Source organism: Seriola dumerili, unplaced genomic scaffold, assembly GCF_002260705.1.
Source record: "Seriola dumerili isolate Sdu_G_001 unplaced genomic scaffold, Sdu_1.0 BDQW01000800.1, whole genome shotgun sequence".
In the NCBI taxonomy this organism is placed as follows: domain Eukaryota; kingdom Metazoa; phylum Chordata; class Actinopteri; order Carangiformes; family Carangidae; genus Seriola; species Seriola dumerili.
In genome coordinates this window covers 785,755-811,721 of record NW_019175055.1, presented here as the reverse complement: position 1 = coordinate 811,721, position 25,967 = coordinate 785,755, and the positions used below count along the sequence as shown (strand labels likewise).

The 25,967-nt window shown below is 39.9% G+C and overlaps 3 protein-coding genes across 5 annotated transcripts; 1 reads left to right on the top strand and 2 right to left on the bottom strand.

Annotated features, from left to right (window-relative positions):
* Positions 1-1,257: 1,257 nt before the first annotated feature.
* Positions 1,258-11,536, bottom strand: LOC111237003 (L-rhamnose-binding lectin CSL1-like). The gene is made up of 19 exons (XM_022765933.1): positions 11,487-11,536; positions 11,207-11,239; positions 11,003-11,062; positions 10,152-10,287; positions 8,751-8,857; positions 8,395-8,439; positions 7,511-7,643; positions 6,292-6,395; positions 6,124-6,151; positions 5,532-5,604; positions 4,246-4,327; positions 3,336-3,368; positions 3,131-3,190; positions 2,701-2,836; positions 2,094-2,203; positions 1,943-1,987; positions 1,684-1,816; positions 1,416-1,519; positions 1,258-1,298 (listed from the first exon to the last, which is right to left on the bottom strand). The coding sequence occupies exons 1-19, from the start codon at positions 11,509-11,511 to the stop codon at positions 1,258-1,260; spliced, it is 1,488 nt and encodes a 495-aa protein (XP_022621654.1). The 5' UTR covers positions 11,512-11,536.
* A 1,081-nt stretch (positions 11,537-12,617) lies between these two features.
* casp9 (caspase 9) lies at positions 12,618-17,200 on the bottom strand. 3 transcript variants are annotated; one of them, XR_002665743.1, is made up of 11 exons: positions 16,842-17,180; positions 16,546-16,756; positions 16,336-16,416; positions 16,191-16,252; positions 15,903-16,079; positions 15,720-15,809; positions 15,456-15,603; positions 15,170-15,358; positions 14,593-14,702; positions 14,101-14,468; positions 12,618-13,858 (listed from the first exon to the last, which is right to left on the bottom strand). XR_002665743.1 is itself a non-coding variant. In XM_022765914.1 (11 exons), the coding sequence occupies exons 2-11, from the start codon at positions 16,971-16,973 to the stop codon at positions 14,364-14,366; spliced, it is 1,305 nt and encodes a 434-aa protein (XP_022621635.1). In that variant the 5' UTR covers positions 16,974-16,994; positions 17,129-17,200; the 3' UTR covers positions 13,926-14,363. The 3 variants fall into 3 exon arrangements, 2 of the variants coding, with proteins under 2 accessions (XP_022621635.1, XP_022621634.1); XM_022765914.1 differs by lacking the exon at positions 12,618-13,858 and having other exon boundaries at positions 13,926-14,468; positions 16,842-16,994; positions 17,129-17,200; XM_022765913.1 differs by lacking the exon at positions 12,618-13,858 and having other exon boundaries at positions 13,926-14,468.
* Positions 17,201-17,426: 226 nt separating this feature from the next.
* dnajc16 (DnaJ heat shock protein family (Hsp40) member C16) lies at positions 17,427-25,653 on the top strand. The gene is made up of 15 exons (XM_022765926.1): positions 17,427-17,618; positions 18,045-18,226; positions 18,307-18,373; positions 18,525-18,849; positions 18,939-19,123; positions 19,986-20,090; positions 20,181-20,339; positions 20,457-20,587; positions 20,759-20,942; positions 21,967-22,146; positions 22,535-22,611; positions 22,814-22,894; positions 23,061-23,147; positions 23,783-23,953; positions 24,054-25,653. Exons 2-15 carry the CDS (start codon positions 18,054-18,056, stop codon positions 24,499-24,501), a joined length of 2,373 nt encoding a protein of 790 aa, XP_022621647.1. The 5' UTR covers positions 17,427-17,618; positions 18,045-18,053; the 3' UTR covers positions 24,502-25,653.
* Positions 25,654-25,967: the final 314 nt, after the last annotated feature.

Here is a 25,967-nt window from a genome sequence, read left to right as displayed (position 1 = left end):
ACTTCCTGTGCAGCAGAGGAGTTTCAGCTGCTGCTCCAAATCTGTTCGTGCACATATGGAGCATATTAAAATCTTTTCTGAAACAAGTGTCCAGGCCAAGCTGCCCACGTCCAGACCACGTCAAAACATCTGTCTCTAAACCGAGAACAGGAAAGATTTAAGATGAGATGAACCTTTATTGACCACTGTAGAGGAAACTGACACAGCAGCACAAGGTGAAAATGTAATAAGAAATAAAATAAAAATAGAAAAACAGAATCTAAGATAAATTAGAAATACTATATACGATAACAATAAACAATGTAAAAAATTAATTAAAATAAAAAAGCTGGACTTAAAAGCTTTTACATTGAAATTTCAACCTGAGAAATATAATTAATTCCGCCTCCTGCTTAACAAGTTATGATGTCGTCTTGTTCGCGGCTTTATGCACTGAAATGTTTTGAAATGACTCCTTAACAACCTGCCTGCGACTTAACTATTCCATAGTGTTATTTTAGTATACGTAGTTCTGGAAGTAGTTGCTGCATTATATTTATTACATTTTTTTTATATCACTTATCTTTATTGATTTTGAACATGATACGTCACTTTTCCAGAGTGGGTTGGGCTTATCTTTCAAGTCTTCCTTGAAAAAACGTTCCCCTCTTCCCTCCGTCCCAACCCCTCGCCCATGAACTGATGGAATTAATTAAGAAGTTTTAAGAAGTTTTATATGCATACTAACATACCTGCAAATCAAAATAAATTTAAAAAAGCATACAGTCATTTGGTAAATGCTAAATATTTGATTTATTTGAGAAATTAATCCCATATTTTATGTAAAATATGACTTTTTTGTTTGATCGTGGATGTAAGCCTTTCAATCCCAGGATGGTCCACAAACACTTTTCCAATGTACAGCAATAAGACGTTCTGCTTGTAATAGGCAGAGATTAACCAACTTACTTTCATGAGTTCTCAGGGACCAAGACCAAGAACACAAACTTCTGGGAGTACAGGGATCCTTTATGTTGGAAAATGTGTTGATTATTTCTTTCCAAAAGTCCTGTACATAAGTGCACCTTCACATGCAGTAAAATAATGCACATTTTACACAACTGTCTGGGATATTAGGATTGTATTTAAGCTTTTCTGGAGTTACATACATCCTCATAAGCATCATTATTTTTTGCATTTCTCTGGCCAATGGACAAAATCATAAACTTTACAAATTAATTTCATTCAATGCATGTTTATTGTGATATGACTGTAGCGTCAGTGTGTTTCCACAGGCTCCTCAGGAGCGAGCCCAGGATCTGCAAAAGAACAAAGGATTCAATTCAGACAAATTATTAATCCACTTTAACATCTTTTCTTTCCAGTATTTTTCCTTTGCACAGTTCAATTACAGTTACTTACTACGAGATACTTACAGTCACACACATAAGACACCTCCAGGTACTTGTAAGTGCCTCTGCAGGGGTCTCCAAACACAGAGTTGTTTGCTCTGATAGTGCAGCTGTTTTTCCCGTTACAGCTGTGGAGTCAGAATGACATGAGTAAAAACAGGCTTTAGAAAGCAGGTTGTTATGGAGGCCAGGTAAATAATGTGCAGTTTAGATTTGGCCTTTCCTTCTTTAATCAGAATCAGAATCATGTCCTGTACTTGACTGTATTTATTATAAAGGTGAGCAGCTGTACCTGTCAGCAACTTGGCTAGTGGGTCTTGAACAGTCAACGTTTTGGATCTGACGTTCAGGCCGTCTGAAAGAGCAGGTAGTCTGGTCACGGCGTCCGTAGTCAGCTCCGAGGACAAATATAACCTGCCCCACATCTGATGAGGAGGACAGGCAGGAAAGGAAGGCAGGAAGGAAGGAAGGAATGTGGTTTATTTGATTTCTAATTATGTAATTATGCTTTTGTTTATCACCATAAATGCAAAAAAGAAATTCAATCTTACCACAAAACAGATGTGCCAGAGAGCGCTCACATGCAACCACGTGAACTGTCAGAGGAACAAGAATCATCATTAGAGATTAGTCACACTGATCAAACCTGTTAGAGGCTCTGAGTCACTGTGGATGTGCACGTCACGCAGGTGTGTGACTGACTTGCTGGGAAGCAGGTGTAGATGGTCTCCAGGTATTTGTGGACGCCAAAGCAGGGGTCAGAGGTACCAATGACATTTGCGTTGATCTCACACACCTTCTTACCATCACACCTTCAGGAAGGACAGTCAGAGCAGGTTTTTAGCACAAAGTTAAAGCTCAGGAAAATTAAAATAATCACAGAAGGTGAGAAATTACATCAGACGTACACTTGTTTTAATCACTATCATCAAGCATACATACATAAACATACATATTTGTATGGGCTGAACACATCAGTATAGGAAAAAAAAGTGTTATATAGGCTTTCATTATTACATATATTTTTTTATTTTATGTTTCATATATGGAAATTCAATACAAGTCCATAAATATTACATTTGCTTATGGATCTGCAGTAATGCATTTTCCTAGTGTCTAAATAATGAGGATCTGGTGTGAAGTGCTTCAGTCGGTGACGCAGGTTCTTTCCTGAATAGTAAGTACGATATTTGAGGCGAGGTCTTTCTCACAGTTCATTGACACTGAATGATTGACTCACTGCCATCAGCAGCTGAATGCATGTAGAAAAACACTATTTTAACTCTGTTATTATGAATGTGACGTGTACCTCCTCCTGAGGACGTCTGTGGTGCCGTTCTGAGAGCACTGTGTATCGTTGAGCTGTTCCTCAGTTATCCATTGACTGCAGGTCTCATTGTCTGCACGTCCATACAGAGCTGCCTGCACACTGATCACCCCGAAATCTGTTTCACACCGGGAGGGGGGTTATTAAACATCCAGGCCTCTATTTTTATAATTTTATGATCTTATTTCATATTATTCTGATATGATCATTTGTGTTCTTAGAAAAATTAGGGTCATTGTCATTTGTGATAGCCACTGTAATTTTGCGGATCAATGTTCACCTCCCAAAATCATTTAAAAATGTTAATGTGTACAATTCAAAATGTTCTAATGCCTCGACACTGGTTGAGCCAGTGTAAATTAAATTCAAAATTTTCATTGTTGACACAAAGATTTAGAAAGTTCTGTCATACCACAGCTCAGGTGTTGGACGTTGTTGTTGCTGTCACAGGTGACAACTCTCTCTGTAGAAACTACAAACATAAAGAGATATGAAAGTACAAATTGCAGTGTGTCCAGGCACATAAACTATATATATATATATATATATATATATATATATATACATACACAATATGTAGAAAATGAATCTCATACTACATTCACTCAGATATTTACCTGCCGTCATGAGCAGACATGTTGCTGCCAGCACTGGAAAACAAACATCAGTCAAACTGTGTCGGCCAAACAAAAGCATAAGTCACAAAGTCTTGTATCCTGTCCTACAGCACAGTTTTCACTGCAGACATTTTGACTTGTAAATCACAGATTTTATTGGTAACATTAACAATGACTCTGTTCTGAAGCAGCCATAATTAATGTTATTTATTACAACCGTGTAGAAAAGCTTTGAATGTCTGTCAAAAGTATAAAACGCCGTAAAACACATCATCGCTCGATTGTAAACACACATCAATCAACTTGCACTGTGAATTTGTAGCCGAGTCCATTTGCTTTCTTTAATAATCAATAATCGGATTCCAGTCCTTAACGATTTTACAACATGAGTCAGACAAGGAGAAACAAATTTCTAAACAGAGACAGAAAATCACGCGAATGAGCTGCTTCTTCAAACAACCTGGGGAGGCTGATTTCCCTTCCAGCTATAACCATATACAGAACACTGGAGCATGCTGGGAATTATATGGCCATTTCAGAACTAACACAAAACAGTAAGTGCACAGTCTAGAACTATTTTTTCCCCAATAATTACACTGAGTTAATGAAATATTTAACTTTAGGGCCACAACAGATGAGTCGCAGCTGAAGCTGATGGGAAAATTCAGTTGTTGTACATTAATGGAACAATCCAATAGCTCAGCAGATATCGCAGAAACTATTTCCTTCCTCCCAAAAAATCCCAGAGGACGTGGATTCTGAAAGAATATTAGATGTTTAGAGGTGGGGACCTGAAAGATGTGACCACAGAAGAGAGGTTGGAGGACTCCAATCAGATATAATAAAGCTCTCGGCCTCTGAAGCAAGGCAGCATGATTATTGTTGTAGTTGTCAGTCAGTTGTTACTCACACAGTGCGGTGCGGAGGCTGAAGCGGAGCATGGTTTCAGAAGATCCCGTCTCAGGTGAGCAGTGGGACTGATGGAGGCTGGGTCAGTCACACCTGTATTTGTTCTGCTTGATGAGGAACTGTCTTCGCTCTACCTGCCAAACAACCTGCAACAGCCTGACCTCACGCAATTGGCTCAATGTTTGGTGATTGTGGTGATTTTTCCAGTCTGACAACAAAAACCTGCATTCACGTCTCTTTCCAAACAAGCAGTCACTTTTCTGACATTTCCTTCCTTGAAGGAAATGCCCCTTATCTTTGAGGTGAATGTGGCCCCATTGTTTTCAGTTCATGTGCTTGTGTGATCAGTTACTCTTCCTGATGTCACAAACCGGGCTGCACGGCCATGACAGAGGGAGACGCACACAAACAAACTAACAATGGCATGTGTAATCTGTAAGATCAGCAGTGTTATCAAAAACAGTAAAGACAACCTTAACTGCTTCAAATGAATCAGACGTTACGTACCCAGTTATTGATGCACTCTAGACTCAGACTCCTCACAGCCTTATACACTCAGGCATTAAAAGTAATGGACAAAATATATCTTTCTCAAATTAGTTCATAGATTTATCAACAGTTTAGATCCAGAGTCTCATATTCAGAGAGAGAGAAACTGTGGTGAATGGCAACTGCAAAATATCATATTGTAGATCTAAATTTAGACAGTTGGCTTTCTCCATAAAGGACTGTGAACACATCACCAAGTGAAATCAAACTGACTTCAGATATAAATTCCTTTACAACAAAGGTGAAGCAAAACAAAGCTGTGTTCATTTCTAGCTGGTTGTGGTTCTTTTTCATTGTTTATGTTTGTAGCTTGTTGTTGTCGCTCTTTAAACTGAACATCTGGATATTTTTTGCTAATTGTAGGATATTGTCAAATGTGTTGTCTGTTTGTTTTGTGTTGTTTTTGCTGTTGACTGTTTTAATTACATTACACACGTAAAAACCCAACTAGGGACAAGAGTCGAGAATTAGCATCAGCTATAAACTCTTTGTGCAACTCATTAGTTTCATGCTTTGTTTTGAAACTATGTTAAATTGCATCGTCCCTATTAAATAAATAAATCAACTAAACTACAAAATTAAATGAGTGCATGAGTGAAGAAGTGTGTGAGTGCAATGTTGCATGGTGCAGCAACAGAAACAACACAAACCAAACACCAACCAAAACCAAACTGGTGCCTCAGGGAGGAAAGAGACACAGAGCTGAGCTCCAACATGGTTTTAAAAGCACCAGCGCACAGGGCCCAGGTGTGCCAGGTGTGCTGATGAGCCCAGGTACTGACGACCCTTTGCCACTCCCACCTCCCAGTACCTGCAAAGGAGGCAGCCACACACAGGCAGCAAGAGGTACACAGCTGTGGAGAGGACTGTCACACTAATGGACAGTTTGGCTCAGGACATGCTCATGTTACCTGAGAAATGACACGTAGGTGAGTCTTTGTTCTTGGAATATGATAAAGCACCTATTGTGTTTTTGTTTTGTTTTTTCTGTCACTGAACTTCCTGGAAGATCCATAAACAGCAGACACTGACAGTCAATCCTTCTGCTTCACCTGAAGGATTCATGAAGCTCTTTTTGTACACATTTATTTATATTTTTAAATCAGGTATAACTATGTTTGTTTACTGTTTAATAAAGAACATTATCTATAGTTTTGTCTAATTTGATACAAAGTAAAGCTTGTTGCATCTTATTAGTGTACAGTAAAATAAAGTGCGATTAGCAAAAAGTAAAACTTAATCACAAACTGATAAGATACATGTTGCAGATTTAAAGTATTTTATCTGATGCACGTATATTGTAATCTCATTGTGCTTTCACTATATTTACCAAGCCTCTATCACAATGGTCACAGGATCTGCAAAAAGACAAATGAGATAAGTTTCACTTCAGATGGACAGTTCAACAAAAAAAATGCATTTTTTACTTCAAGAAGAAATGTAGACACTAAAAATCTGAATCCTGTAGAGCCTAAAGGTTGTAATGTAAGCTACTTACATTCACAAGTGTAAGACACCTCCAGGTACTTGTAAGTGCCAGAACAGGGGTCTCCAAACACAGAGTTGCTTGCTTTGATAGTACAGCTGTTTTTCCCGTTACAGCTGTGGAGTCAGAGAGACATGAGTGAGGACAGGCTTCAAAGTGCTTCAGGTGCATATGAAATGTTGAGCATCCTCTGAGAACAGGTGAGAGTGGATGGCATCACAAATCTGCAGTTTTAAATACATCATGATTTTGATTTTCAACCTGAGGCACAGGTCTGCACAGAGTGGCAGCTGCACCTGTTAGAAAATCAAGACTTTTATTGATATCTGCAAATGCGACATTATATTGATATGAAGGTGAAACATGTGACTGAGCCAAGAACATGTCTGATAGAACTGTTGGGAAAAACATACAATTCAGATACCGGTAAAAGAATCATTTCATACACACATTAGGACATTATGGTCTGTTAAACCTTAAAACATGTTGGACTTCATACATTAAGACAAAATGGGAGAAGGAAGGAGGGATAATTATATCTGAGGGAGAACGGACAACAATATGGAAGTGCAGCGGATCACAGAAACGGAGGGAGTTTTGCTGGAAGAACCTGTTCAGGTATTTAATCTTCCTGTTTGTTGGAGAAACTGTGGAAATCAAAACTCAAACCACCATCATACATCAGAGGCTGGAGAAAGATATAGAAAGCCTTACAAGACATTTTCAAATGTGATATCCCTCCCGAAATGAAGAACATATATATTGAATATACACCAAGTCGAGACTGATCGAAAAGAGATAAATATTTAATGAATGTACTGCTGGTGGCTAGTAAAAAGAATCTTACATGGAAATGGTTTTCACAGGAAAACCCAACTCAAAATGTGTGGATGGAGATTACAACTGACATTTATAAAACGGAGACGCTAACAGCATTTGTCGATCATAAATTGAAGCAATGTACCGTCACATATTGGAAAAAATGGACTGACTATGTAATGTCCTATGGGCCTGATTTTATTTTCACAAATCAATACTTTACAAAAAAACATCACTCCCTACCTGTTCATGGTTCTTTTTCATTGTCTTTTTTTTTCTTTAATATATACCTGTGCTCACAAACATGATTATATATCATATAGCTACATTCAGGATGAAATCTGAGATTCATTGTATGGAAATATCTGTTTGATGCTGAAAGTCAATAATTAAAAAAAAAAAGTATCTGTACCTCTCAGCAACTGTGTTGGTGGGGTTATAGCAGTCAGTATTTTGGATCTTAGATTCAGACTGTTTGTAAATGCATGTGGTCCGGTCGCGGCGTCCATAATCAGCACCGTAGACGGTTATAACCTGCCCTGCAGCTGGCAGAATAAAAAGGTAGAGTTTGAGTTAAAGAGAAAAGAGGAAGCTTTGAGTGAAGGTGGCCAAAGGAGCAAGAGAGATATTAAGGTGAGGGCTGAAGTAGGGGTGGGCGATATGGCAAAAATATCATATCACGATTTTTTAAAAATAAAATCACGATTTCGATTTTATCACGATCTTAAATTGGAAAAAGAAAAACAGACAATTTAGACCAAAGAACCTTTCTTAACAGATTTTATTTCAAATAGTCGCAGTTTTGCCTGCATGTGCAAACAACGTAAAGTTTAAGGTAAACAACAACATTCTGGTTCGTCGTGTTACCACCCGACGTGCGAACGGTTTCTGTGCAAACTTTGCAAATTACATTTGCTTGCGCTTGATCAGTTGCGGAAAATCCAAACCAATTCCATATAATGGAGGTGGAATTTCTTTTAGCGACCGACTCCGTTTGGCTTTCAGCCATCGCTCTCCATGTGCTACCGCTACACACACAATCAAGGAGGCGGGTAGGAAAGTGCGTCACTGCCCGTAATTCGCTATGATTGGTCGGTCAGGTTGACGACGTCAATACGTGTGGTTCGTCGGTGCATCAGCTTAGAACTGCAATTTATAGAATGTGCCCTAGACGATCCCACGATCTCTGCAGTTTGAAAGATCGTCTTCACGTTGTAATCCTTCACGATCTAATATCGTCATATCGCCCACCCCTAGGCTGAAGTGCCATGAAACAGGAGTAAAAAGTGATCTTACCACAGTACAGGTGTGCCAAAGAGTTCTCACATACCACATGGGTAGCTGCCAAAAGTAACATGAATCACATTAAACATGCATGAATGTGAAATCCCACCTCTTTCCTCATGATCTTCTTCAAATTAGATCACACTAACAAAAATAGATAAACAGACAAACAGCCTGCTGCTGACTAGCAAACTCCATGGCAACATGAAACCTCCTGTCTGAATCAACCAAGAGTTCAAAGCAGAATGGTTATACAGATATTTCCTGTGTTTAAAAAAAACATTTGAGGATCAGGCAAAAATACAAGCCCATAAATAAAGAACGATCAGTGCAGGTTTGTTTTAGTTTCATGCAGATGTGTGACTGACTTGATGGGAGGCAGGTGTACGTGGTCCGCAGGTATTTATAGGTGCCCCTGCAGGGGTCAGGTGTGAAGACATTTGAGTTGATTTCACACAACTTTTTTCCATCACACCTGCAGGAAGAATATAAAGACCATGATTCAAGCAGAATCACAAGAAAACTGAAATAAGCTTTAGTGTTTTGTGACCTGGGCACAATACTAACGGCACAAGCACAAATTTTTATATCTCTCAACCAATTTCAATGACTCATTTCTATATTCAAAAGCTTATGATGATGGAGTAAAGTTTGGAGTTTTTCTCCAGTTAGTAAGTTTAGGCTGTAATCACTGTTTTCTATAAGGAGGAGTGTGCATCAATGAACTTAATACTTATGTGGCGGGAAATAATTCCTTGTCATAAGGAATTGTTAAAACTTTTATTATACTACATTCACTACTATTCACTGCGGCACAAATCTCTGCAATAGGTACCCCTCTCGAAGCAGCCTAGGAGGTGGCCATACCCCTAGTAGAGTGTGCCACTAGACTACCAGGGACAGGAAGTGGCAGAGGTTCTGACCATGGTAAGCATGGGAAATGGTGTCGACCAACCAGTGTGACAGGCCCTGTTTAGACACAGCAAAGCCCAGTTTACTACTACCATAGCAGACAAACAGCTGGCAGTGACACTCAACCCTCAACACCCTTACGGACACAATGTCTGTAAGTCTATGTCCCCCTCCTCAGACGCTGACTCTAGTTGAAATGAGCTGATCTCAATTGTTTGATTTACTGTCTGGGAGTTTACCACCTTAGGGAGGAACGAGGGATTTGGCCACAGCGAAACCCCCGTGCCATCCACCTCAAACACTGCTCGCTAACAGACAAAGCATGTAATTCACTGACTCTTTTGGCTGAACAGATTGCCGAAAGGAACAGCATCTTATGAGAGGGACTTCAGGTCTGCCTGCTCCACAGGTTCATAAGCGGCCCGAGTCAGAGATCTTAACACCAGTGGGAGATCCCATGATGGGAAGTTCTCCATTTCTGGCCATAGCTAGCTTGTGTGGAAGGAGCTTTAGCTGCAGAGCAGCCACACCCACAGTTGCAGAGTTGCCGGTTTGTTGTGCCAAATCTGGCCGTCTGCTTGGGACAGGAGATCTGCCCTGATCGGCAGGGGCCACAGTCGGCTGTTGAAAACAGTCTAAATTATGATGATTCTAACTGGAGATAAAACTTTTATTTTTTTTTACTAGATCACAATATAAGAACAAATAATTGAAAACGTTTGAGAAATATAAACGTTACAGTGTTTATTTTACTTATCCAGAAAAACCGCTTCTCCTCCGTTTATTCTGGTTTGTTTACAGTCTTGACCGATTCAAGATGGCGGCGACGTTGATGTATGGCAGCAGCGGGAACGTACCTTTTCTTGATGATGCCCAACACGCCGTCCAGAGAGCAGTATATGTTTTCAGTCTTGTATGTAGACATTCCCTCACTGCAGATCACCCTGTCTTTACGTCCGTACAGCGCCGTCTGAACACTGATCACTCCGAAACCTGTTACTCAGCAAAGTGGTGAAAAAAGAGATTATTGAGAATGAAAAATAATAGCCCATCATAAATATTTATGGTAATAAAACTAACTATTCGTAAGTTTTGATACATAGCTAGCATTAGCATTGACAGCTTATAATACGTCCTCTGAGCAGCACTACTTGTGCTGAAATTGGCCGACCGAGCCTGAGCTAGCTGGTTAGCATGCTAACTTTAAGAGTAGATAAAACAGAGAGTTAACATAAGTGTTTCTTTCCCCCTCTGGAGAGAGATGTTGGCGAGTGAAGGAATGTAGTTTGATGCTGAACTCACAGCATTTCCTCTAGACTGGTAAGTAAAAAGCAGTTAGTGCTAAAGCAAAAACTTAAAAATAGCTCCTTTGAATACAGTTGCAACTCTGATGGATTTCATCAACATAATCTATTATTCAGCAAAACTATTTTTGTCATGATAGAAGCAATTACTTAATCTTGTATCATAAAGAAAACAGTAGCTAACCTAACATACACAACAAATGTTTTCTTCATAGTCCTGATAAAATTCAACACATAAACATTTTTTGTCTTAACACTTGTTGAGTCAGATCAAAAAAGTAATAAAATAAATAAATAAAAAGCATACATTTTTCAACCCTAACAACAAACCAAACCAACTCTTTCATGCTGCCAAAAATAAATATAAGTACTGTTGTGTTCAGGAAATACATGTAAAGTCATACCACAGCTCAGCCGATGGATGTTGTAGCCCTCACAGGTGGTAGCTGTCTCTGTGGGGAAATCTGATAAAGAAAAAAAAGAAAAAAGAAACAGATATGGAAGTATGAGTTTAACACAAAGCTAAATGCATTCAAATATCCTCATTCCATACATACAGTACAGTACATACAGTATATACACACATACACAGACACACAGATATTTACCTGCACTTGCAAGCAGGCAGGTTGCTGCCAGGACTGAAAAAGAAACAGCACTGTCAGATTATTATTTAAAAAAAAGAAATAGGACATAGATTATAGTATATTATATTACACTTTCTTAATGAGTCAAAATACAACATGAAACCACTAAGAGTTATAAAGGAACACTTTGGTTTCTTTGACATCAAAACTAAAACATTACAAAATCACAATTTTAAATTTACCAAATTTATATAAAGCTATATATTTTTTTATAATTATTACAGTCATCAGTTCTACTCACAGAGTGTGGTGCTGATGCACAGCATGGCTTTACAGGACCCAGTGGTAGGTGACCAGTGAGACTGATGGTGGGAACAGACACACTCCAGTATTTATTCATTTGGATCTTGGACCGTCAGCTGCATCTTTTGTGCAAAACAAGCCTGAACCTCAGTGGCTCCTGTTCAGCTGGATACAGTTTTCAAAATGAGAATAACACGACAATCCCATGAGGGACGGGGAAATGTCTGTTTTTTTAGAGCAGACCCTGAAGAGGCCAGAGCAGTTTAAAGTCTTCAGTGAAACAGACAAAGCAAACAGTCACTCAAACAGGGAAGCTGAAGAAGACTGGGAGCAGGAGAGGAGAAGATAAAATGATCAAATATTGGCTAAACACATTATAGACTAAACTGTAATGATTGTAATAATCTGGTTATATTTGTTCTAAATGTGTATCAGTAACTGTTCTGTCTGGCCACTTTCATTTGTGTATAAGAACACAAGCTTCTCCTATAAATGTGTATATAAATGTCAATATTGCACTAAATGATTTTGCCTAAACTGCTTTGGAGGAAATGCAATTTTCTGTATGGATAATGTTCACAAGCAACATTTTCTTCCAGGAGAACGAGGTTCATAACCCGCGTCCAGCATGTGTTTAGATTCAGGCATATAGAAAAAGTAAACACAACCTGTGTTTTCCCCATTCTTAAGGGTTAGTGAATAAGTTTGTGGAAATAACCATTAAAAGCCAAATATCCCATTGGCCAGGAGCAGTGTTCTTCCTCCATCCACATGGGTGGAGGAAAACAAACTTCTGGAGAACAATAATCACAACGTTTTCGTCATGATGACTTGAGGATACTGGCAAAAATAATATTGAAAGTGAGAATAACACATGGTCATCTATAGTCTCAGTTGACAGAAATGTTCAGTTTGTGCCAACATGTCAAGGGCAAGACAAAACGATGGTCTGAGGAACTAGGTATTATCTGATTGGGCCAGACACGAGAGAGAAATACTGTTTGGTTCCAGTTTTGGCCAAAGAGAGAATAAACAATATGGATTTCTCATTTTCAGAAAGAAACAAAACCATTACAGCCAAAGACTCTGAGCCAGTGTTTTATTGATGGTCTAATACAGAGGTAAAACGAGATCGAAAAGGAGTTATAATCATAAATAATAACTAATAATCATTATTTATTATTGTGTTTATAAATACTTATAATTGGGGTTACAAAATAAAAGAGTTAAAAGAGAAATAACTGTTTCAAACATACAATATGAAAATCTGATGTCAAACATGGAGACTAGACTAATGCTACACTAACATCTGTGACACACACCTATTGTACTTTGCACTTTATTTGAAATATACTGTTTTTTTTTCTCCATTTCCATGTGTTGTTTTATTCGGCCATGTATGTATGTATGTATGTGTCAGAGTGATTTCATTGTTTGTAGTTTAAGAGGTGAGAGATGAACCTGCATTTCAAACACTTTGTGTTGTTGAGGTGATTTAAATGGAACCGATTCTAAGTTAGTGGAGACCCCTGGTGGTCGTGGTGGGAACCAAAAAACTCACAGAAAGTACAAATATCTGAGGGTCACAGACACCATCTACTGGAGTCTGGAGTCTAGAAAAGTACAGGAGCTTTTCTTTTAGGATTGCCATCAGTGTTACATACTGAACCTCAACAGTAGCACAAGCAACAGTGATGCCTATAACTTTCGTTCATTAGCACACTTTGCATGTTTCATTCCTCCAATAATATCTAATTTTGTGTTGTTACTTGCTTATTTATGCAACAAATAATTGATCATAAAAAAAAGAATCAATGATAACACCAACAACGTGTATGTAATACATAAATTATGGGTATAAATTTCCTGGCAGTTTTAAGGGAGGTGTATGTGATATCACTGCTGGTGTGTTAAGATGAATGTTGGGCCTTAAGGGATTATTTTAACACATACATTTTTTATTTATATTTATTTTGTTTTTCTCTTTCATTGTCTTTGATGTTTAACCCCCATGCTTTCCCTTGTGGACTGCACCAGTATGTAGGAACTACCTGTGAGCACAAGCCCAGTTCTCCCAGTTCTGTTGTTGTGCTTCCAGTGTGTAAATGTTACTGGATTCAGACATGTGGTGTGGTGGTGAAATTCAAAACATCTATTTAGGGAGGCAGGTGTGTAGGAACAGGATGAGTGGATCCAGAGTGGCAATCAAAAAGTCCCGGCACTGTCTGAAGTGCAACAAACAATTTAATACAACGTTTCGGTGCTAGACCTTCTCCTTATAAAATGACTCACCCTGTCACTGGCCAGCTGTGTGTGTTACATTAGAGTAACTGTAGTGGAACAGCATGGGTTGGATTATGGAACATGTAGCTGGAGAAAACAGGTGAATAAATGACCAACGGGTCAGACAGAGAATCAGAAAAGCTCCGGCTCACAGTGAGAGTCGACACCTTTGGAGTTTATCACATTTTCCACAAAACCACTTCACAAAAATCCACTTTGTTAATATGATCAATATAAAAGAGAAAGAAAATAAGAGTCAGCGAAATCTGTTCTTGACAACTGACAGCGGCTGTGTTGATAAGACACCAATATGAAAAAAAAAAACTAACCTGAGCCACATGTTCACAGTACATATTTTCTTTCCAAGATGACACCTATGTTTAAGAAGTTCATATAAAGAAGATATCAATGATTAAAAACACAGAAAGGCTTGATAAACAATATCAATGTAAAACCACGATTTAGCAAATTCATACATCTCAAAACTCTTCTGAGACACAATCCCAAGAAATTACAGTAATTGAAAGAGACATTGAACATTGAACCTGAATCTAAAAGTGAGAAACTCATCGAGCTGAACTTTGAACCTTGGCTACGTTTGGGTTTGAAAGTAGAGAAGTTTGCGGAGGAAGTTAAAGGAACCAGGCATTTGCTTATAGAGCCCTTTTGCAGAGTTTTGGGAGACCTCGTGGTTCACCTGCAAATAAGAACAGTTCATAATCAGATGTGTCTGTGTTTAAATTTAAAAGCACTAAATGAAATGGTCAGAGGGATTTAATCGAGCATCCAGTTAATTTTGCAGTTTTAACAGAGAAGCTCACCATCATCAACATTGTCACTAAGTCATCTGTGGCAGCATTTTCCTCGAGGATACGGTCCATTGTCTCAATGTACCAGGATCCAGACTGGGTGTCTCTCCAAGAAACATAACCTACACACGTCACATGGTCAAAGTGGCGTTAGGAAGACGTTCATATCAAGTCTAGTCGATCTATTGATCTGACTTTACAACAAAGATGAAGTGCTGCTAAAAGCAAACCAGAGCTGTATCCATTTCTAGCTAACTGTATCTATTGTTAATTGTTTTATTTTATTTTTCGTTATTTTCGTAATATTAAGACTTTAATTTCTTGGAATATAATGAATTTACTCTTAAAAGTATGACTTTGTTCTCGTAATTTCAGATTTTTTTTCCTTTTCCTAGCTAATTGTATATTATCAATTGTGTTGTTTGTTTTGTGATGTTTTTGTTGTTGTCTCTTCTTAGACGTCATGATAAATGCATTTCAATATAGTATTTTACTCTGCTGTCATATCTGTAATGTATTGTGATGCTATGATAATGAAAACTGACGGTTTTAATTACTCTGTACATGTAAAACCCCAAAGACAACACACCAGGAAAAGTTGAGTAGGACACCAGAATGTCACTCGGCGTGGGCAGAGTGACTCTGGCGTCCGGTTCGTCGGACATGCTCAGAGAGTCGCTGCTGGATGACATGGGAATGGCGTCCGTCTGGTCGTCTGCTCCACCGACGGACGGTTTGACCTCATCCGGTGACACCTCAAACCCTGTGTCTCTTTCACCTCAAAGACAAAAGCATTTCCTGTGTGTGAGACACTTGTAGTGCATGTGTAACTTTTAAATGTTGTAAGACTAAACAGCATGCTCAGTGTTAGCTACCTCCTCCACATGCCTGGATGAAGAAAAGTTTGGGTTTGCCCTGTAGAGACGGGCAGTGCTGGCCGTTGAGGTAGTTTGTGATGTGCTGAACTGGGACGGACTGTCCATCCACACCATACACAGCACCAGGGAACCGGTTGTGACTCACCTAAGAGCATGGATATGAGCACACATCAGGTCTTACATGTCATCAGGATCGGAGCTTGTGTAGGTCAAAGAAAGTTCTGGTAGGAGTTTGTTAGAGTGTCGACCGACAGGTCTTACCTCAGTCCCATGTGACAGCATGATAACCACACAGCAGTCATATTGTGAGTGGTCCTCCTTAGACAGAGCTGACAGTTCACGCTTGATTTGCTGAAATGTGAAGAGAGCTGTTAGCTACATGCTCATACAAGCTACATGTTTCAGTGAAGTTTCAGACACGGAGGCAGAAGAAATAGTTCTTACTCTTTGTTTTAAGTTTGCCTTGACTTCCACAATAAAGTTGAGTGCCTTGAATCTTCTCTCCAGCTTGTCACAGTCGATGTTGGAGCCTTTTCGGTTGCTCAATTCACTCTGAGGTTCAAACTCCACATTGTTTATGATGAGGCAGTGCCCACATGGGCTGGCATCCATTTTATAGCTCTGACACAGACATACACAGAAGCACAGACATAAAATATGAAATAAATATGTAATGTAGGATTAAACTGATTGTACAGCAATCTTTGTCCTTTTTTTGTTGTAACAACTTACCTGTATACTGTCCCGTCGTTGTCTGCCTGGTGGTCTTGGTCTTATGTGCTCCCTTTCAGGTGCTGTGACATAAGCATCAATATGTGTTAAACGTCAAGAAATTTATCAGATTCTTACTAATATATAAATTAACTTCATATCTTACATGGACTGGGAGTAGTACTGGGTCTCTGTACTGGCTGGACAGGGACTTCTTTTCTTTGCTTGTCAACATCCATTGGAGAGGCTGTTAAAGAAACACAGAGCAATTAATGATAGAAAAGTGTTCACATTACAAGTGTTAAAAGCAATTTCCCACTAAGACCCAGTTGTGATATTAATCCTCATGAGATATACTATAGTGTCACACACTCACAAACTGGGAGAGGCTGCAGAACAGGCCGAAGAACCTCGGTGGGTGTCGCGGGCTGTAGATGAACTGTTGGAGCTCCATTCTGTAGGAGCTCCGCCAGACTGTGCTGCCCTGTCTCCTGAAGGCACAGCAGAAACAATGGAAAGGCTCGACTCCCGCGGGTCTCCAAGTCCCGGACCAACTGTCTGGCCTGGTCCCGTCTGGTCCCAGAGCCCTGAAAGGAGAAAGTTTGAGTTGAGAGTGTTCGTAAACACCCCACAACCTGAACCTGAATGCCGCCACCTACATAGCTGTCCTACCTTAATCTCATCGATCATGTCCTGGGTGAAAACTCTCTTTTCAAGAAGGCCGTCGTAGAGGTTCGATGGGTCCAAGTCTCTCACCAGGTTGGTCCTGTTGCGCTGAAGGATCTTCTTGTGTCTTTCCTCCATTCTCCATCCGACAGTAACGACCTGAGTGAGGAAGACAGAGGAGCCGTCTTTAAAAAGCTGCACCTGACAAATTATGTGACTGTTGTAAAGTCAGTCAGTATGTTAAAGTGAGCGATGTGATAACAAGTCGCGTGTAAAAGTGAAATTAAACCCACAGACTACAAATGTTAGAAGTTTCGTCTGTTTCGTCTTGTTTGTGCTCGGTTTCACTCGCCACTTCCGTGTTTACATCACCGCTGCCTGTGATTGGTCAACTGAGAGAGCAAAGCGCGGAAATAAAATGGGGTGAGTTTGATTCTATTCACCGCGCGCCGCTGCTACGCGGCCACCGTATCACAACATATACACGCTGACAAAACGCGGCGCGACGGGAATAAAAACCGAGAACACACGAACGAAGCAAAAGGTGTCACCGAATACTCACTCTCCCAAAATTACTTTCGACGCTGGGCGCCTCCCCCCTTCTCTTCTTCAGCTTATTCTGCTTCACGGCAGCAGGTTGACAGCTTTGCCCTGGAGGAACTGTGGTGATGCTGCTGAACACACCCTTCGCGTCTTCACATCAGCGTTAACCGAGACGCCGAGGAGCATTTAAAATCTTCACCAAATATGTGGCGTAGTACCGGTTGACCGCATCTGCTTGAGGTGACTGGGAAAATGTTGAGCTGTTTCGTGGAGACAGCTAACCACTGTATCAACGCAAATAACCCTAATGGAAAAAAAAATCTGCGTGAACGTTTTTTTATCCCTTAGGAATAACGTTAATGTCACAGTCCAGTAACATGTCAGTAAGATTATGACGTGGTGTTAGCTGTTGCTGTGTTATTTAGCTGACATATATCTCCTAGCCTGCCTAGCTTCTGGTTAGCATGCTATAATGTAATTTTCAGCATCTTTAGCTAACCGGTTGTCTTCATCATACAAACGTCAATATGGTTGAAAGGCGGTTTAAATGGAGTTTTAATGCAGCTAAAGGTTGTATTGTTATTTCAGGTGTAGTCCACTTTAACTTGATGGTGATATATATGTAAACATATTGTTAATTGTTTGTTTTCCTATGATGTGTTAAAGGTAGCTGTGATGGCAGGGTCAAAGATGTCTTTGCTGCTGGCTGTAGTGTTGGTCCTCTCAGTGCTGCTGACAGGAGCAACCCACGCCGGGCCTGAGATGGACCCATACAAAATCCTAGGAGTAACCAGGAGTGCAAGCCAGGCTGAGATCAAGAAAGTCTACAAGCGCCTTGCAAAAGAATGGTATATATTTTCACCAGACGCTCACCTGTTGAAATTAAAACACATTCATTTCTTAACTAACAGGTGTCTTCTTTCTCAAGGCATCCAGACAAAAACAAAAATCCAGGTGCTGAGGATATGTTCATCAAGATTACCAAATCTTATGAGGTTGGTCACATTTCAAAAATGTGGTTCATCAACTGATGTATCATGTGGCGTGTGTGTTTTGACTCTGATAAATGCCAGGAACATACAGTATATATTATGCATGACTGAAAGATGTCGTGTCGTATTGATGTTTGTTCCATCCAACATTCAGATCTTATCCAACGAAGACAAACGTGCCAATTATGACCGTTACGGGCAGACTGATGACACCCAGCCTTACAGCAGCGGTCGCTATGGTCATCGCCACGACAGCTTCTACTTCGACGAGTCTTTCTTCAACTTTCCCTTCAACAGCAAAACCCACAGAGACTTTGCTGACAGCAAGTACACGCTGCACTTTAACCAGTACATCAACGACGTGGTGCCCAACAGCTACAAGAGGCCGTACCTGATAAAGATCACCTCTGACTGGTGCTTCAGCTGCATCCACATCGAGCCCGTCTGGAAAGAGGTGGTGCAGGAGATGGAGACTCTAGGTGTGGAAATGACCCAGCTGCTGCCCTGCCCTTTATGAGGTTTCACAGAGTGAGTTGAAGAGGTTGATGTGGATATCCTGTCTTTGCAGGTGTTGGAATCGGCGTGGTGGATGTTGGCTACGAGAGACGGTTAGCCAATCACCTGGGAGCTCACCGCACCCCATCAATACTTGGAGTCATCAATGGCAAAGTGACGTTTTTCCATTATGCTGTTGCGAAGGAGCATCTGAGGCAGTTTGTAGAGGACCTTCTTCCTCAGAGGCTTGTGGAGCGGGTAAATATCTTCTCGTAAACACAGTATATTCTGCAGGATGTTACATAATTTGTTTCAGATTAAGATTCAGACTTTATTTATCACAAGAAGGGCAATTCCTTTACAGCTCACCCAGTCCATACACACAACTTCAGAACTCACAGGCAGATCAGTTCATGTCAGAGGCAACAGATCAACATACGAGGGTCAAAATAAGGAACAACATGCAGGAATAAGTCAAATAAATAAGAATAACACAAGTAGAATAGATAAAAATAACACATTATGTTGCAGTTTCTATGGTGATAGATAATAGAAATACTTTAATGACTGAATTTGAAATTTAAATTAAAATTTATTTATATATAATTAAAATGGCAACTGTTGACGTTTAGTAGCCTGATAGCAGAAGGAATGAAGGACGTGGAGCAGCGGTTTGTTCTCACATTGTAACACTGACCTCGGGACATTACAGTAAATTCATTTGACACAACATGGACAAATCAACAATCAATTAAACCAGCAAATAAATGAGAAAGTTAGAAAACTTTCAATGAATGATTGATAGAAATGTACCCATATACATACACCAAATTAAGAAAATGAGAAAAAAGAAAAGAAAAAAAGCAGATGTATATATGTTTATCTGCACTCACACATACTCTCCCACACATCTCCGTACTCAGGTGTATATACGATATATATGCCTATACGAGATCAACCACAAAACCCACATACATACATCCTCCAACTTATAAAAAAAGAAAACTAAAAAACTGTCTGCATACATGGACACCTGTAACTTAGGGAGGGATGGATTGTTGGCATTTATCAAAATGAATGAAAAGGTTTTGTTTTTTCTTCTTTTTTTTTCAAATTTCAGGTCACAGACAAGAATGACCTGCAGTTCTTGAACAGCTGGCACGAGCTCAACAAGCCACACGTGCTTCTGTTCGACCAAGTGCCTGTAGTTCCCCTCTTATACAAAGTAGGCTCTTTTCTTTTGTGTGAAATGTACCTCTATGTAACTGCGTCACTAAAACAAACATGTCAATAATTTATCTCTGCATCTCCGTAGCTGACAGCTTTTGCTTATAAAGACTACCTGCAGTTCGGCTATGTGGACCAGGGCCTCTCAGAGACGGCCAATCTGCAGAAACAGTTCAATATCAACACTTACGCTCCGACCATGCTGGTCTTCAAAGAGAACATCGACAAGCCTGCTGACATTATACAGGTCAATCACAGCAATACGGAGCCTGAGGACATAAAGTAGATCCGTTCACTGTTGTTTTTACAGTGAAGTAGTTCCACTTTGCTTTTTTTTTTACGTGGTTATGTTTGTTCTCTGCAGGCTAAAGGAATGAAAAAGCAAATTATCGACGAGTTCATGTCAAACAACAAATTTCTGCTCGCTCCGAGGCTGGTCAATCAGAAGCTGTTTGACGAGCTCTGTCCTGTCAAACAGTTCCACAGACGCAGGAAGTAAGAGAACCAAACATTTTCTCTTTTTTTTTTTAAACATCTGTTCACACCTGATAAGTTAACGAGAGAAAATTAAAATATGAAACCGAAGTGTCAAATTAAAAATTCAGGTATTTTAAGTTACACAGTGTGTATTCACCTACGTCCTGTAACGTCCGTCCTTCCCCTCAGATACTGTGTCCTGCTGATGACACGGGACGAAGAGACCTTTTCTTTTGGGAACCAGGCGTTTCTCTCGTTTGCCTCCGCCAACACCAAGGAAGTCGTTAGGTTCGCCTACGTGTACCAGCGGCTACAGCAACCGCTGTGTGACATCCTCATGCAGAACAAGGACAGCGCACAGTCACCACCACAGGTACACAAACACACACACAGACACACACACACACACAGACACTTCCAACACTACAACTGCCACTTTCACCATGAAGCTACATTTGAGAGTTGGCATTGCTTTAGGTTGTGCACCATGAAATAAATTCATTGCAGCAGGATAATGTATTAACAAGTAAGCTAGACCACCTCAAACCATATGTGATGTCTCATGCTAAAAACCTGATTCCAAGCTCTGCTTTGATAAACACATCACCTCTGATTTTAAAAATAGTTACTATAACTCAATAAAGACTTCTGTTCTGCTGGTGGGGTCGGAGCCAGTTCCACTTCCTCTAAAGGGTCTTGGTGCGATTGTTTTGGTCTGATTACTGTTTTCTCACCTGCACAAACGAATCGTACTGAGAGGGAAAACCCAACCAGGGTTCTAGAGCAGGTGTGAAAGCACCGTGAAACTAGAAGGTGACAGAGTCTTTGCAGTTATTGCTCCAAAATGATGGAACCAGTTTCCTTTAGAAATCAGATGAGCTCCCTCCATCTCTATTACACCAGGCTAAAGACACGTTTTTATTCACTGGCCTTTTTAGCTTGTCACCTTTTACTCCATTGTCATGTTCATTATTGTGTATTTGCTCCTTTTTATTTTCTTGTATGTTTACATGTTTCTGTATACAGTATAGTTACTATGCTTTCCTTGTGTTTTACTTATTCTGTACATTTGTTTTACTTGCTTTTATTTATTTTAATTGTCCTTTGTACAGCACTCAGTTCAAGGATTATTCCTCACTGCCCAAACAAACTTTTTGGAAAAACTATAATATAACTCCATATAACTAATTAAAAACAAAAATAAAAACGGAGAACTCAATTTTTTTTTTCACTCAAGAGTAAAAAGTCTTTTTTTTTTTTTTGGTATTTCTTTAAAAGATGATTAGATGATTCATACTTCATACATAAAGAGTGTACTGTTCTTGATCCATAGCTCTGGACTGAGAGCCTCTTTGAAACTGTCTGGTGTGTGTGTATGTGTGTGTGCGTGTGCGCAGGTGGTGATCCTGGAGAGGCGTAACGCTGCAGGGAAGGCCTTGTTTAAACCCGTGACCGCCTGGAACGGCAGTGAAGAAGACAAACAACGTCTTCTGGACGAGCTGGAGCGACTTCAGAAGGACCCGTCCATCCTCATCCACGACGCCATGCTGCCTGAGCTCAACAACGAGTTTGCATCGGTAAGTTCTCTGTGAGTTAAAATGGAGGGTTTGAACTAGTGCTGGGCGATTAATCTAATTTTGTTTTCAATTATGGTTTTTTGTTTTTCCAACGATTATGAAAACAAGATAATCAAGATGTCAAATTTCCCCCCCCCCCCCCAAAAACCAACCCCCCCCCCCATTTAAAACGTTTTTTTAAAAGTGTGGTGTTTCCAAAATCACTGAGTGATATCATTAAATAATCGTGATCTGAATATTAATCAAATTAATCGTGATTATGATTTTTGCCACAGTCGAGCAGCTGTGCAACAAACTGTGTAATCATTATTCTTACAACCAGGTACTGTTTGTTAAATATCCACCACCAAAGGTAATGGTTACTAAACATGGTGCTCTCACTCCGTAGATGTTTGTAATCCGATGGATCTACGCGTCATACGATTACCTCTCTGAAGTCATCGATGATATTCTGCACAACAACTGGTAGGTAGAAATCTGAAGTTTCGTTCAGTTCAGCAGTTCCATGTAAATGTTAATATTTGATGAGACAAATTAAACATTTATAAAGTTTGAAATTGCTCTACACCAGTACTTAACTTTCAAGCGAGCTTTCCTCTCCATGTCATGGAAGAACACACTCTTGAGATGTAAATAAATACAGTGTGCTGTGTGTGATGACCTGCAGGCGTGAGATGATGCCTCTTCTGTCCCTCATCTTCTCTGCCTTGTTCATCTTGTTTGGAACTGTGGTGATCCAGGCCTTCAGGTTGGTTGCTTTACTGCACACGGTTCACTAGACCACCAACTCTGTAACTATAGCAACAGCGTCATCTTTTCACCGTATAAACAAAAGCTAAAGACGAGCCAAAGAAAACAGCTGTAATGCTTTTAATTTTACTTTGCTTCATCTGTGCTTTCCCTTTGTTTTTCAGTGACTCAAGTGAAGATAAACAGACAAAACCAAAAGCAAAGGATGGAACAAAAGCAGAGAATGGGTCACCAGGGAGCGGTGCTTCAAGGCAAGAACACATTTAACATTTCACACTCTACTGAGCGCAGGATTTATCTTTGTGTTTTTAAGATTCAATAATATCAAACACTGCGATATTTCCTGTCATATGCAATTTTTTTTTCTTTCACTTTTCTGCACTTCTGCCAAGTCTGCCCGTCATTTCACTGCTTTGTGACAAATAAAACTTTTTACTGCTGTTAAGTGGCGGCATCACTTATACCTGAAACATAAAATACAATAATATAATTATATATTATTGCGGAAAAAAAACACCTGAAACATAAAATTTAATATATTGCGATATTTGGGTTGGACTGTTTAAAAAAAAAAAAAAAACAAAAAAAAAAAAACTTAACGCAGCAGTTGCTACTAAAATATGTTTAAACTGGAAAGACTGGGGTCTTCACAACTGGTTACTCTACTGAGATATTATTTATTTATATTTATTAGTATTTATTGCTAATTTTATATCTTGCCTGTTGAATTCATGTCTGGACTGATGGGACGGATGTTTTTGAACCATTTAATAATTATTTTAGTGTTTTAGGATTTGGGTATCTTGTGGCTTACATTTTGGATATCACTCGGTCTTTTATCGCTCTAAATTTTGATAAAGCTCAATGTTTTTGCTGTTGGCTTTAGTCGGCCCCCTAAGAAGAATTTTGTGGAGGTGACGGAGCTGACGGATATCACTTACATGAGCAACCTGGTGAAGCTGAGGCCAGGACACATGAACATAGTGCTGGTGCTCACCGACGCCTCCAAGAACATCCTCCTCAGCAAGTTTGCCAAAGAGGTCTACTCCTTCACAGGGTGAGCGAAACAAACATCCTTCATGGAACAAATGAACTCCATTATCTGAGCATTAAATTATTGATACTTCATGACATCTGTTCTTTCTTCTCTCTCCCAGGAGCCTGACGCTGCATTTCTCCTTCCTGAATATTGACAAGCACAGCGAGTGGATGAACACGCTGCTGGAATACGCCCAGGACGCCATGCAGATCGACGCAGACGAGGACGACGGTGGAAACCACAAGATGGACTACACCGGCTACGTGCTGGCACTTAATGGCCACAAGAAATATCTCTGTCTGTTCAAGCCCGTCTACACCGGGGAAGACCTTGAAGGTAAGTCATCTGAGGACGAAGGGGCCACTACAGGGGGGAGATCGAGGTCCAGTTCCCGCGACGACCACCCGCCGCGCAAATCCAACCGGTCCCGCAGCATTTCCACCCTGCAGATCCACCACAAACTGGACCGCCTGGGGTTGTGGATGGAAAGGCTCATGGAGGGAACTTTGCCCCGCTACTACATCCCGTCCTGGCCCGGACTGGACAAGATCACCCCCTGTAAATAGACGGAAGGACTTAGTATTTATCTACCGTCACACAGACATGGTTTCCCTCTCGTGTTCTGCTGAAGTTAGGCTAGAGCTGCCTTTTTTTTTTTGCACTTGAGATATTTATAGTTAAAGAAGTCTTTAAAAGTTGGGTCAATATTACAAACTTGACATTAGTGTAACTACTGTGGGACAGGTCCTTTAGCGAACCCCCTCTAACACTCATCGCATGCTGTTTTCAACTGTTGCTAGTCTTATTTTATCCAGGCAGACGCTGCTGCAGCTGCAGCTGCTGCTGCCGCCGCCTTGTGAACAGAAAACAGAATCACTGTGGCCACATGTGCTCTCCTGCCCTCAGGACCATCAGTCACCGACACTAACCGAGGCAGGAAAACTACTGTAGTGTTCATTGATGAAAACTGTGAATGGAGATGCATGTCTCTAACACTAAATGTCTTTGCCTTTTTATGCATCTCTGCCCATTTTTATTTATTTTATTTTTTTAGTTTTAGATTTTCTCCTGAATGCTAACTCGCTTACGCAATATAGCAAACTGCTGTAATGACATTTTTGCCTTTTACCTGGACCTCAAGTGGTTCTCCGTGTTCTTCCTGATCATATGATTGCAGAAAAAGAAAATTAATACCTGTTTTGTTACATGGAAACTGTTGCAGCTGTGGTTTATAAATGTACGTCACTACAAACAAGAATTATTTAGCTATTTAAAAACCTCAGTTAGCCAGTAGCTTTATGTAGCAACCCTAACAAGCAGGCTGTGTATTTCATGTCCTGAATGTTTTCATACGTCATCGTCATGTCATCTTGAATTACGACAAACACATGACAGTGAGGTCAAACTTAGTGTGTGCTTGCTTGATTTATTAATTTGTTTTGTCCACATCAAGTGGAAAAATGTCATTAATCAAATTTTGTTGGTACTATGTTATGTAAATATTATACATAATCATGTTATCTATAGGACCTGTATTTTAAAGAGTATGTAACTTGAAAGAAAAGGTGAATGTTTTACATGGATTTATCAAAATGCTGTAGTTATGTTTTTTTTTCTAGTTCTCATGAAGATTTTCTTTTGCGAGTTAGCGTAAAAAAAAACTGTCTGCTACTGTCAGATGTTTCAGTTGGTCTTCAGTAGTGTGTTTATCCTCTTGTTGGTTGTAATAAAATGCTTTATGTTTATTAATTAAAACAATATAAAGTTTTAATTGTTGCAGAATTTATCTTCTGTAGGAGCTCATTCAGCAGGACGGCCTGGACGTTCAGCATCACCTCCAACAAGAATCAGACCACGGCAGCTAACAAAGCTAAGATATAACACAAATAATTACTGTAACTGTCAATATTGTGGTGGTTGTTTCCTCCACCAACCAGACGAGTTACAGGAAACATGGTCACAGCATCTCCTTCCTGATTTACAGCATCGAATAATGGCCAGAAGTATTATAGCAGAACATAATGATGTCACA

Excerpts from the sequence above, each read along its gene's own strand:
- LOC111237003 (XM_022765933.1), bottom strand. The coding sequence starts at position 11,511 with ATGCTGTGCATCAGCACCACACTCT. Across the intron at positions 6,396-7,510 it reads ACCAACACAGTTGCTGAGAG|CTGTAACGGGAAAAACAGCT; the intron begins GTACAGATACTT and ends CTGACTCCACAG. Across the intron at positions 2,204-2,700 it reads ACAGACGTCCTCAGGAGGAG|GTGTGATGGTAAGAAGGTGT; the intron begins GTACACGTCACA and ends TCCTTCCTGAAG.
- casp9 (XM_022765914.1), bottom strand. The coding sequence starts at position 16,973 with ATGGAGGAAAGACACAAGAAGATCCTTCAGCGCAACAGGACCAACCTG. Across the intron at positions 16,417-16,545 it reads TCTGCAGCCTCTCCCAGTTT|CCTCTCCAATGGATGTTGAC; the intron begins GTGAGTGTGTGA and ends TTTCTTTAACAG. Across the intron at positions 14,469-14,592 it reads TAGTGACAATGTTGATGATG|GTGAACCACGAGGTCTCCCA; the intron begins GTGAGCTTCTCT and ends TCTTATTTGCAG.
- dnajc16 (XM_022765926.1), top strand. The coding sequence starts at position 18,054 with ATGGCAGGGTCAAAGATGTCTTTGCTGCTGGCTGTAGTGTTGGTCCTC. Across the intron at positions 20,091-20,180 it reads TAGTTCCCCTCTTATACAAA|CTGACAGCTTTTGCTTATAA; the intron begins GTAGGCTCTTTT and ends GCATCTCCGTAG. Across the intron at positions 22,147-22,534 it reads TCAACAACGAGTTTGCATCG|ATGTTTGTAATCCGATGGAT; the intron begins GTAAGTTCTCTG and ends CTCACTCCGTAG.